The 13159-nt window shown below is 35.4% G+C and overlaps 1 protein-coding gene and 1 pseudogene across 1 annotated transcript; both read right to left on the bottom strand.

Annotated features, from left to right (window-relative positions):
• Positions 1–4446: 4446 nt before the first annotated feature.
• LOC107850265 lies at positions 4447–10303 on the bottom strand (annotated as a pseudogene).
• Positions 4809–6932, bottom strand: LOC107850266 (putative kinase-like protein TMKL1). The gene is made up of 3 exons (XM_047402463.1): positions 6671–6932; positions 5204–5440; positions 4809–5110 (listed from the first exon to the last, which is right to left on the bottom strand). The coding sequence occupies exons 1-3, from the start codon at positions 6930–6932 to the stop codon at positions 4809–4811; spliced, it is 801 nt and encodes a 266-aa protein (XP_047258419.1).
• Positions 10304–13159: the final 2856 nt, after the last annotated feature.

Genomic DNA, 13159 nt, shown 5'->3' on the forward strand with positions numbered 1-13159 from the left:
AACTTGGTTGCCATGAAGCCAATAAGGAATTATTCTGGTTCTTGAAAGTTGATTTCCATTTAAGGAGAGCAGTTGCTTCCTTGGTGGAAGCAAAAGTAATTGTAAAGAGAGTGAAAAACTGAAGTAATAACGAGAATATTTTGTTGGGAACCATCATTATATACTACTAATTAAGTGATTGTGAGTTGATTATTTCTTTTGTTGATGGATGTAATTGGTGCAGGGTATATTATTTATATAGCAGTAAACCTGAACAAGTCTTGCGTGTCGTATAAGGCGTAGCATCAGAAAGACTTCCAAGTCAATGAGTCTCGTCTTAAATTATTGAATCAAACTTCAAATAATTAAATGCATTTCTTTGGTACCAAACGAAAAGAAAAAAAGAGCAGAGAAAAATGAAGTGCTGTGGAAATTTCATATGAAAATTACAACAAACAAATCCATATCCCTTTGAATTTTCATTTGATGTTACTACTCATTAACAGAACGCATTTTTTACTCCAATCATCAACCATCATGTGTAGTTAGTATGAACTATAAAGAAATATCTTTTTCTCTTATTCGTTCCTAGATAATAGCGTAAATGATGATCTCAATTTATTTTATTGAAACAGAAATTATTCATAGACTAATAATGAGTCTTATGGGTGCCGAGAAGTGTGTGTGGTTTAATGATCAAAAAGCCGCCTAATTGTCAAAGAAATGGGTGAAAAACACAGGAGAATAAGGCTTAAATCACACCCAAGACCAAAAAATGTTAGGTGATTTTTCAATCTGCCAAAGTCATGGTGGTGACTGAGCTATCCGGTATGCATTTGCTAGTGAAAAATAGCACGTATTCAATACACAAGTTAGTCCAAACACCACTGTTATTGAAAAAAAAGGCGATCAAAGCGGAGAAATCAGGGAAGGAATTATCTCCATATATTTGTTTGTATGTGTTTGAACATTCTTCATATTAATCAATTCATAATATATTTGTATTTCGTGTCTGAGAAAAATGAGTTCATTGAGCTCGTTGTTAATGGGTTGCACCTCCCTTAAAAGAAAAAAGAGCAGAGGAAATTAAACCAAAAAGGTAATGAATTGTGAGTGAGAAATATATTACATTTTTCAAGTCTTACTGTAGAAATTTAAAAGAAAGCTACATAACACAAATTCATTCAATTTGATGTAAAATCTCAAAGTTTTCAAAAGAAAAAAATAGGAAAAAACAAAACAAAGTAAATTGTTTTTAGTTCATGAACCGACAAATCCTTATACTTGATTAGACATTTATTTATGTGGACCTATTTTATTAAAAAAGAATATTTTACTGGATCAATAATTAATCTAGTCAAGCATATGTAAGTAGCCAAAAGAGTAGGAAAATGTCATTCTCAAACATTAGATATGACCAAGTCATATAATAAAAGGGAAAAGGCTCAAATATGCCACTGGACTATCAGAAATGGCTCATTTATGTCATCCGTTAAAAGTTGGGCCCATTCATGCCATCGCCGTTACAAAATCGGCCCATCCATGTCATTACTTTTTAACAGATGGTTTTTAAAAATAGCCTTTCCACGTGGCAGCTTATTAGAGGGCCACGTCATTTTTTATTTTTTTAATTTTTAAAAATTTTTTTTTTTAAAAAATTCTTTTTTGATCCATTAAAAAGAATTCACGCTACTTTTTGATCCATTGAAAATTAGTTTGATCTATTTTTAAAATTTGATTAATTTTTCATGAATATATTCTTAAAACATTCTCGTTCGATTCGTTTTTTTGTCATTTTTGACATATTAAGATTGTTTTCATATTTTACCTTTAATATTAATTGTTTTTTTCTTCAAATTAATTTCAAATACAATAGAGTATAATAAATATATTATAATAAAATAGCTATTTTAATTGACGGGCGAGTAACTAAAAGGGAACGGAAAGAGTATACACTCCACGCTTTTTATCACTTTTTTTTTTTAAAGATTCACGTTAACTAAAGTTTTTGTCATTTTTCAGTTGAAACTGAAGGGATATATAAACATCAAATATTATTATTATATTATTAATAGTTAGCTTCTCATTTTGCCAACTCTACGTATACTTTATATGTCGGCATGTTGTTGCCTTCCTGTTTTTGCAATGATAAATGATGATGCATAAAGTGTTACGTACAAATGTTGAATGTTGATTAGGGGCGGCTCAACCCTTTAGGAGAAAAGGCGGCCGCCTACGACCCCAAAATTTGAGGGGTCTATTTTTATTTAGTAATAATAAATTACAAATTTTAAGAAATATATAAAATACTATTTATAGAAAAAAGAAAAATTTTATATAAAAAAATAAAATGCAAGGCCTCCGTTTGATTTTTTCCTTAGGCCATAAATTTGCTGGAGCCGCCCCTGATGCTGATGATGCCATTCTATGCTTAATAAAAAATAAAAAACTAGAAAGTTACTTACATTCGCCAAACAAAATATTTCATGTATGCTAAGACATACTATATGCTTAAGTAGAATAGCGTTTGGTTATAAATTTTAGTAGTAGATTTTTTAAAAAAAAATTCTTTAAATATTTGTTTGTTCATGAAAAATTAATCAAATTTTAAAAGTATAGATCAAATTAATTTTTAATGGATCAAAAAATTGGGTGGATTCTTTTTAATGGATCAAAAAAAATTAAAAGAAAATTATGTTTTAATAAATAAATAAAAAAAATAAAATAAAAAATGACGTGGCCCTCTACTAAGCTGCCACATGGCAAGGCTGTTTTCAAAAATCGGCTGTTAAAAAGTAATGGCATGGATAAGCCAGTTTTGTAACGGCGATGACATAAATGAGCCCAACATTTAACGGATGACATTAATGAGCCATTTTTTATAGGTCAGTGGCATATTTGAGCCTTTTCCCTATAATAAAATGCCCTTTTTCGGTATTATAAGACGAGATTGAGGGATAATTTTTTGGAACCATCATGTACTGTCAAACGATATTGAGTTGATAATTTTTGTTGCTGATGGATGAAATTGGTGTAGGGTACACTATTTACATTGCAATAAACCAATACAAGCCTTGCGTGTAAAATAAGGCGAATGACTTTCAAGTCAATGAGTCTTCATCTTAAATTAATAAGTAGAATAATCTCATAAACCATCAAAAGGGCTTTGTTGCTAACCATCTTAGTTTGGCTAATGATGTCATTATGTTTATTCATATGAGCAAATCTATCTCAAAAACTAAGCAACAATGCCCTGAACATGGATAATTAAACATCGAATAACTTAGTTTGAAAGTTCCTTCAACCGATTTTAAATTATCGAATCAAATTAAATTTCAAATAATTAAACACATTTCGTTGGTCGAAAAAGAGCAGAGAAAAATGAAGTCAAAAAAGACATTGTAACTCTTGTTGTGGAAATTTCATCTCAAAACAAGTCTTTAAAATTTCGTCTGAAAACTACTCATTAACAACATGTATTCTTTACTCTAATCATCAAGCATCATGTGTAGTTAGTTTGACTTATAACAAAATATCCTTTTCTCTTATTCTCAATTTTCAGTCTTTGTTTTTTGGGGTGCTCCGGCACCTGGTAAACTCGACACGGAATAGGTATAATTACATGAAAAATATACAAAAATAGGTATAAAAGATATAAAAGCACCTACTAAAATAAAAAGTTGGTTGGGTGCACTGGTATTTAAATTGATCTTAAGCTTCTCTATTGGAAGGGGCATCCCTATTTCGAACCTCGTTGAGGCAATTTTTTACTGTTTTCAACTTTTTTTATTTTTTAATCATCCATAATCCATAAATTCTGGGCTGTGTTTTCTTGTTGGAATGACTGACCCTGTACCCACTAGAGTAGGGACCAGTTCACCTGTGGCCCCAGGGGCAGAGCTAGCATATATGCAGGGAGTTCATTCAAACCCCCTTTCACGAAATATTACACTATCAATATATGATTAAAATAATTTTTTCTTTACAGACATAGTAGATGTTAAATCTCCTTTGGCTAGTTCGTGCGTGCATTTTCGAACTCCCTTAATGAAATCTTGGCTGTGTGGCCCTCTGCTGTTGAAGAATCCAATTGTGTGGTGGGTCAATAACTTATTGTGGTTGTTTCCATAGAAGCTTCAATGGTCAGCTTTATGTTTGCCCTGCTTACCTGACTATCAGAAATGATGCAGTCTGTCATTTGGAGTACATTGAAGTTCCTTTTTCATATCATCATCTTATAGAACCAACATGGGTTGTGGTGCCGTGGATGGGGCTGTTCCACCTTTAACTAGAGGTCGAGGGTTCGACCCTGGTATGGACAAAACTCTGTTGGGAGCGCTGCCAACTTAAATGGGCCCTGCAACGCACGATCCGGATTAGTCGGGGCTCCAATGCAGGCATCGGACACCGGATGGGAAACCAAAAAAATCATCATCTCATAGATGGACTAGTTAGTTGCAAGATAAACTGAAAGATAGCACACTGTAATAACCAATTTGATGCCTAATGAGACACATTGTCTATGAAAATATCTTCCCTAACAATGCAAAGGCAAAGGTAAAAAGTTGAAATAGTAAGAAAGCTATAGGCATTTAGCCCTTTCCTTTAGGAGGAAAAAGAGGCATAATATGAAAAAAATATTGGTTACTAAAGTTGCAACAACAACAACAACAAACCCAGTGTATTCCCACAAGGTGAGGTCTGGGGAGGATAAAATGTACGCAGTCCATACCGCTACCTCCGAAGAAGTAGAGAGGTTGTTTCCGATAGACCCCGGGATCAAGATAAAGAATAGTACACACCTCGATTACTAAAGTTGCAACATGAGCTTAAAAGGGAGTACCACTTCCACTCCTAGTTTCAGCAGGGCTGTACAAAGTGGACCGGTTTCTTGGTCTGTTCTCTTCTAACTGCCTTACGACTTCATCCATCAACGGTCTAACAGTAGCAACAGGAGCACAACAACCCATTGAAAGTCTCAAGGCCTGAACCAAACCTTCTTCCATTGGATTCCTAATTCCCTTCAAAAGCTCCATATCGAATACCTCCAGTGTCGTTTCCCCCAGAACTGCCACTTTAACTAATGCAGGCAAATCAACATTGTCCCGGCCATTCTTTCCAGGTTTCTTTCCTAGAAGAATCTCGAGCAGTAGGATACCGAAAGCATAAACATCAGTTCTCGAATTGCACTTGTTCATCCTTTGCAGCTCTGGTGCCTAGTAACCTTCGGCTTTTGCAACGGATACAATATCATTAGCTACAGATGGGATCATTATCTTGTCAAGTCCAAATTCGGTAAGTCTGGAAACAAAGAATTCATTGACAAGAACATTCTTTGACCTAACATTCCCATGAGTTACGGGTGTGTCCAGACCATGGAGGTGTGCTAGTCCTCGGGCGATGCCCAATGCTATTTTGTGTCTTCTAGCCCAATTCAACACTGGCTTCCCAACTCTTGATTCTGTAGAAAATCAGGAAATATCATAAATCAAATTCAGTCATCCTATAATGTCTATCATTTACAGTAAAGTAGAGCCACTAGAATTGCTACCAGGTTTGGTTTGGGGTTCAAATGGTGCAATCAATAATTATCCAAATTAACTTTGCAAGCATTGCCGAGATCGAGCCAACAACAACAACAAACCCAGTGTATTCCCACAAAGTGGGGTCTGAGGAAGGTAAGATGTACGCAGTCCATACCGCTACCTCCGAAGAAGTAGAGAGGTTGTTTCCGATAGACCCCCGGCTCAGGACAAAGAATTGCTTTCACCATTAAACAGCTAATACTAAGTTTCTTGAGGATGGAAGATTAATGGAACAAAGTGATTGAACATGCCGTAACCTATACCTCCCTTCACATCAATTTCACATTAATATTTCTTCCTATACCTGATCAGCATTCTTTAAGAAAGAATAACGTACAGCGCAAACAATATTGTACAGCCATTTAAGGTTGAACGATCAAGGAGATCAAAATTCTGGGGTTCCAACATTTTATTTGTGCAAACTACTTCTTTGTTGACCAAATAGGTATACATATATGGTAGTTCACGTATCGGAAGATACATATGAGAAGATACACGTTGGATTAACTTAGCGACAGAATAAATGCAATATTTCTACAACATGTAACATAAGTTCTCTATTTTGTGCATTAGATTACTAATTCATTTTCTCTTAAGATGCTAAGTTTTAGTTACATCTATGTTTTTCCAGGCTGTTGTAAATAATCTATTTATGCACTAATACTTCAATTACCACCCCGCCTTGTGAAGAGTCACTCAAGCAAAAAATCAAAGCTGCTGAGCTTACATAGATTTTGATTGGTATATATACTTGCGAGTACATGTGTAACACCCCAACTTAGGAAGGAGTCCTACATTGGCAAAACACAGGAGGGATGCTGGTGGGTATATAAGTAAGCAAGCCTTACTCCTAGTGACGCGTTTTAAAGCCGTGCGGGCCTGGGTCTAGAGCGGACAATATCACTAGTGGGTTGGGGAGTTACAGGGGTCTCTCCGACCTTGATAGTTCGGGATGCCCGTCGCAGCCAGGGCCCCGGCTCGGGTCATGAAAACATGTATAAGGACGAGGGCATCGGACCAATGTGACTGAGCTTGAATAGATATCGAGTAATAAACTTAAAAGAGTAAACATGAAAACACAATGCAAGGAAGCTAGATCACTTTACCATGGAAAAGTTCATGAAGATTATTTCTGTTTGGGAGATAATCATAAATGAGAAGCTTCTCCCCTCTCTTCCCTTGATAGAAAGCTCTCAAAGGAATCAAATTATCGTGTCGAACTCTTCCTAGCTGTCTAATCACAGTTAAATATGTACCTCCATCCTTACAACTCCCTTCCCTCAACAGCCTCAAAGCAATCGTTCCACCGTCACCTAGTTTTGCCTTATAAATAGTCCCATAACTAGTCTTCTCCATCACTTGCCCCATCGCATTCAGAACATCCTCTAGTGTCAGATGCTCACCTCCCTCAAACAACATGAGCTTCCCCACGCCACAACCATCATCTTCCTCGTCTTCATTCAATTCTTCATCCGAATTTTTCCTCCTTTTCCCTTGGAAGAAAAATATGCTTTGGAGAGAGTATCGATTAGTTGTTGTTATTGAAAAAAAACATGAAAACTAATATATGAGTGTAGAACTTAGCTTTGAATACCTGTAAGTTCTAGAATCAATTATTTCTTCTTCTATAATTCCTGTGCCTTCGCTGCTTCCTTCTCCTTGCCATCATAATTTTGTGTCCCAGCTCTTCAATGATTCTTTCAAGCCATTTCATATTTCCAGTTGAGATCAAGATATATATTATGGACAATCCAATGCATAGTCCGGTTCCATACCCCATAAGAGCGCCTTTCCAAAAACCATTCAGAAATTCAGAGTTGCTTTCTTCATCAAGCGTAGATCCAACATAAGTTTTCTCTGATGCTGAATCATGACCGTCATTACCACAACCTTTTGAAAGTGGGAATCCACGTAATCTGTCATTACCTTCATATGAATTGTTCTCAAAGGTATGGAATTGATTTCCTTGAGGAATGCACCCTTCGAGATGATTGTAGGAGAGATTTAAGACTTCAAGAGACGTAAGAGAAGCAAATTGTGGTGGTATCTCTCCTACAAGATGGTTACCTGACAGGTCCAGTGATTCAACTGAATATAAACTTCCAAGTGATTGCAATAGGACCTTGCAATGCATTATGAGATAAATTTAGAACGCGAAGCGCAATAAGATCTCCCATAATACTTGGAATGTATCCTTCAAATTTGTTATTCGAAAGATCAATGGTTGTGTAAATAGTCAAAATTCGGCGAAGTTCAAGCTCCAGCCCCTTGGATGAAACCATAACAGAATCATGGTAATATGAATCTCCAAGATATCTTGGTTCCTTCGATGTTTGATCAGTTGTCCTCATGGCTTTCAGATATTGAAACAAAATCGTCGGCAAGTTTTTTGAAAAATCATTGCAAGAGAGATCTAAGATTCGAAGCTCAAGAAAAATGTATTCACTTCCTGAAGTTCTAATTTGTCCATGCAACTTATTCAATCTCAAGCTTAAAACTCGCAGCTCAGGAAGAGTTCCCAACCACATTGGAGATGTATCATTGAGGAGATTGTCTCCTAAATCAAGAACTTCTAGTCGTTGGCAATTTTCCAAGGATCGTGGAATTTTTCCCTCTAGCTTATTTCCATGCAAATTGAAGCTTTTGAGTGCACTTCCAAAGCTAAAATTGTTGGAAGAGTACCGGAAAGATTGTTGTGCTGCATATCAAGAACCTCAAGATGACGACTCATGTTGCCAAAACATTGTGGAATTGCTCCAATTAGATTGTTTCTACCCAAATCTAGAATTTGTAGTGATGTTAAATTTCAAATAGACGACGGGAGCTCTCCACGGAGATTATTATGTGACATCATCACATACTGGAGGCCACTGATATTACCCAAGCATTGCAGAATGTTTCCCTTCAAGTTGTTTCTCGACAAATGCAGGACTGTCAGTGACATCAAATTGCAAATAGATGAAGGAATTTCCTCAATCAGATTGTTGTTGCCGAGAAACAGGAATTGCAATTTCTCAAATTTCCAAAGGAAGACGGAATTGAACCAGTGAGTTGATTACTGGATAATTCTAGATCATTGAGGTTTTTCAGATTCCCAAACTCACTAGAAATTGGGCCAGAGAGTTGATTATCATAAAGGTACAGAAGTTTGAGCTCAGTTAAGTAACCTATAGTTTCCGGAATTAGACCAGAAAGATTGTTTGTGTATAAGCTTAAATTCAGAAGTGACTTCATCTTTCCTATCTCTGCAGGAATAGAGCCAGAAAGGTGATTCTCATAAAGATTCAAAAGGGTCAAGTTGTTCAAATTCCCCAATGAAGCGGGAATAGAACCGTTAAGAAAATTGGTCCTCAAAGATAGTTCAGTAAGAGACCTTAGCTGACCTATTTCTTCCGGAATGGAGCCAGAGAGTTGATTCTCAAAAAGATACAAATAGGACAAGTTGTTCAAATTCCCAATGAAGCAGGAATAGAACCATTAAGAGAGTTGGTACTCAAATCTAGCTCTGTAAGAGATCTTAGGTAACCTATTTCTTCTGGAATGGAGCCAGAAAGGTGATTATTATAAAGATACAAAAGGAACAAGTTGTACAAATTCCCCAATGAAGGAGGAATAGAACCATTAAGAGAGTTGGAATACAAAGCTAGTTCTGTAAGAGACCTTAGCTGACCTATTTCTTCCGGAATGGAACCAGAGAGTTGATTCTCATAAAGATACAAAAGGTACAAGTTGTTCAAATTCCCTAATGAAGCAGGAATAAAACCATTAAGAGAGTTGGTAGACAAAGCTAGTTCTGTAAGAGACCTTAGGTAACCTATCTCTTCCGGAATGGAACCAAAAAGGTGATTATTATAAAGAAACAAATAGGACAAGTTGTTCAAATTCCCCAATGAAGGAGGAATAGAACCATTTAGGAAGTTCCATCCCAAAGAAAGCTTAGTAAGAGACCTTAGGTAACCTATTTCTTCCGGAATGGAACCATTTAAATAGTTGTCAAATATGCGGAGGATCTGAAGCTTGACTAGTGAGCCAATTTGTGATGGGATTGTGCCCGAAATTTGATCGGTATTCAAGTCAAGATAGACAAGATTAGTGAGATTACCAATCTCAGGTGGGATGGTGCCAGACAAATTGTTCATGCTAAAATCAAGATACTCAAGAAAAGGGAGAGATGAAAACGGAAAAGCATAGAGTGTACCAATGACACTAGCATTCGTGATATTCAATGTGTTCATCCTACCATTAACGCATGAAACTCCGTACCAGTCGTTGCATGCATCAAAACTTGGTTGCCATGAAGCCAATAAGGAATTATTCTGGTTCTTGAAAGTTGATTTCCATTTAAGGAGAGCAGTTGCTTCCTCAGTGGAAGCAAAAGTAATTGTAAAGAGAGTGAAAAACTGAAGTAAAGAGAATATTTTCGAAACCATCATGTTAAACGATTTTGAGTTGATAATTTTTGTTGTTGATGAAATTGGTGCAGGGTACACTATTTATATTGTAATAAAACAATACAAGCCTTGCGTGTAAACTAACGCGTAGAATCAGAACGACTTTAAAGTCAATGAGTCTTCGTTTTGTTGAATAATCATCTCCATATGCTTGTTTGTATGTGTTTGAACTTTCTTCATATCAATCAATTCCATTGTTACTGAAAGAATGCATTGTTAATGGGTTGTACCTCCCTCAAAAAAAAAAAAACATCGGAGGAAATTAAGTCAAGAAAGATAATGAATTTTAAGTGGTAGATGTGTTGTATTTTCCAAGTCTTGCTGTACATCACACAAATTCATTCAATTTGATGTAAAATTCCAAAGCTTGCATAAGAAAGTCCTTATACTTGATTAGACATCTATTTATGTGGACCTATTTTATTGAAAAAAATACTTTGCTGGACCAATAATTGATCTAGTCAAGTATATTTAAGTAGCCAAAAGAGTAGTAGAATGTCATTCTCAAACATTAAAAATTTTGTCGAAAGTTTTACTCTCGAAAAAAAGAAAGAGCCCACTGCAAATACTTAAATTTTGTCATTCTCGAGTCAATGTACAAGTTTCTTCCATGGAAATTCATAAGATAATATTTTTTTCATGTCTTGATGAGAAATTTCAAACAAATCCCTTTCACTTCCAAATAAATAAAAAGATATAGTTCATTACCAATGTAGTCTTGCCACTTTAACATTATCACAAAATAAAGCTCACTGATATTAAATTTAATAGCAAAATGAAAAAGGGCATGGAATAATTCAATTTAATTCAGACAAAAATCATATGGTATGTGATGCAGATATGTTTGGGTCTCATTTCTCATCTTTAAACTAGTGGAGCATATCCACTCTTAGACTAACATTATATCTAATATATTTTGAACTATACTTACTTTTCATAACATTAAAGTCACAAAATTCTTGCTATAGAAATTTCAAAGAAAGTTGCATCACAAAAAATCATTCAATTTGATGTAAAATATCAAAGCTTGCAAAAGAAAAAACAAAACAAATGGCAAATCCTTATACTTGATTAGACAGTTATTTATGTGGACCGATTTTATTAAAAAAAGAATACTTTACTTTGACCTAATTGTTACGACCCAAACAGGGGCCCTGGCCGTAACGGGTATTCCGAACCATGAAGGGCCGAAACACCCCTATCTTTCTGGTAATCATGCACATAATTCATATGATAACAGAAATGCGGAAGATACACAATATTATGAAAACATGGTCATGAATCACATGAAAACAAAAATGGGAAGTAATGTCCCACAACCTCTATCAACATCTGAAAAACCGTCTGCGAAATCTCTACTACATGACTGAAACAAACAACTGTCTGAAAAACTGAGACAAGGCCCCCAGTAGACCCAAAAACTACTAAATGATAAATAAGCTGCCAGATATTAGGCCTTCCGGAATATAGAAGGCTCACCAAGTGACTCTGCAAATCTGCCTGAAGGATCTACTGATTTTCTGGACCCCTAGACTGTACCTTTGAACCTGGGAGGGGAAGAGTTCAATACAAATGTACTGGTTCGCAGAGTAATCCAAAAAAATAAAAATACAATATTTTATAAAATATAAGTGAGAGATATTATAAATCAGTTTCGTATCAAATCATTTGAAAATACATGGGCATAATGTAATAATTTTTCAACAACCATGCAATGCAACTGAGTTAGGTGGAATACCCTACAATATCTTATTTATACCAACTGTTAAACCTCGGTTGCCGCCGAGATTAGAGTATAAGTGAGGGGAAGACACACAAGATCACACAGCAGGGTATCTCGACCCAATGAAGTATGGCAGTGCACAAGATCACAAAGCATGGCTCCTAACCATAGTCCCAAATTGGGATAACATATATCAGGTACACAATATCACAAAGCAGGGTACCAAATTCCCTTGTCGGCAAAGACGGTTTCCAGCAATGAGCCCTTTCACTCAAACGCCTTCTTCGGGCATCCACCTATCTCATGTAAAATCAATTCATTCAAACTTTATTTAATTCAATTACATCTCATATTCTGTAGGGTATCGTCATACCCGACTTGCAAGTCATTAGTATCACATCACTCTTTTCATTCAACCATTATATTCAACATGTTTCAACATAAACAACCCTCTCCTTGCAAGTTAAAATCATCTCCAATCATAACAATTTTCAAAACATTTCATTTCATGCTTTTCAAGATGCTTTCAAACAATTCACATCATATGAAAATTTAAAACAAAATCATATCAAGAGAGGGATTCCATATAATTCATCCTCTCAAGTTATCATCTTTTCGAAACACATGCATGTACATATATAATATATCAAAACACTTTGGGCAAAGGCCTAAAGACCAAATCAATATCATTGAAACATTTAAATCATGATTATATTCGTAATTTCAAAACCCCCATTCTTAAAACATGAATTTCAAGCCCATGAGATTTTTTGGATAGCCCTACGTACCTCTATTTCAGAAAGTGGTGGGTGCTTCTTGAAGCCTACATTGCGGGGATTCCGATTCTTCAATTTGTTTTGAAAATCCATGGTTGAATCTTGAACTACTTGGGTTTTTAGTTTGAAACCCTAAAGAGTGTGGAATTTCAATTTGTTATGGCATTTTCTGAGTTTGGTATCGTCATACCAAGACTTGCAAGTCATGATTTCTGAGCCATAATACATTAAGATAAATCTTTCATTTAAAGCAAAGCTTAGACCACCCAAAAACATGCAACTAATATAGAATATTTCGTGTTCCGAAACTCAAGTCAAAATCATGCAAAAACTTCATCAAACATGTGGTGGTCTAGTGCTTTTAGCAAATCATGCACTAGTTTATTACATGCATTATGAACATTAAACATTCATGCTAAATTCCCTCTTTAGTGATTTAAAATCACCTCTAAATCATAACAAGAGTTCAACCATTTCATATAGTGCTTTTCAAGAATGCATTGCAAAATAATTCATATGCTATGAAAAATCTGAAAATTCATAATAAGAGGGAATTCACCAAAATTCATGCTCTCAACAAGAATTCATTCTTAAATACATGTTTTCATACATACATATTTTCAAATCACTTTGGGGAAGGTCAAA

The sequence above is a fragment of the Capsicum annuum genome, unplaced genomic scaffold (genome assembly GCF_002878395.1).
Source record: "Capsicum annuum cultivar UCD-10X-F1 unplaced genomic scaffold, UCD10Xv1.1 ctg22095, whole genome shotgun sequence".
Taxonomy (NCBI): domain Eukaryota; kingdom Viridiplantae; phylum Streptophyta; class Magnoliopsida; order Solanales; family Solanaceae; genus Capsicum; species Capsicum annuum.

Coding starts and splice junctions, on each gene's coding strand:
- LOC107850266 (XM_047402463.1), bottom strand. CDS start 6,932: ATGGGGCAAGTGATGGAGAAGACTAGTTATGGGACTATTTATAAGGCA. Junction 5,441..6,670: donor TCTTCATGAACTTTTCCATG/GTAAAGTGATCT, acceptor GATTTTCTACAG/AATCAAGAGTTGGGAAGCCA. Junction 5,111..5,203: donor ATCCGTTGCAAAAGCCGAAG/GTTACTAGGCAC, acceptor AGATTCTTCTAG/GAAAGAAACCTGGAAAGAAT.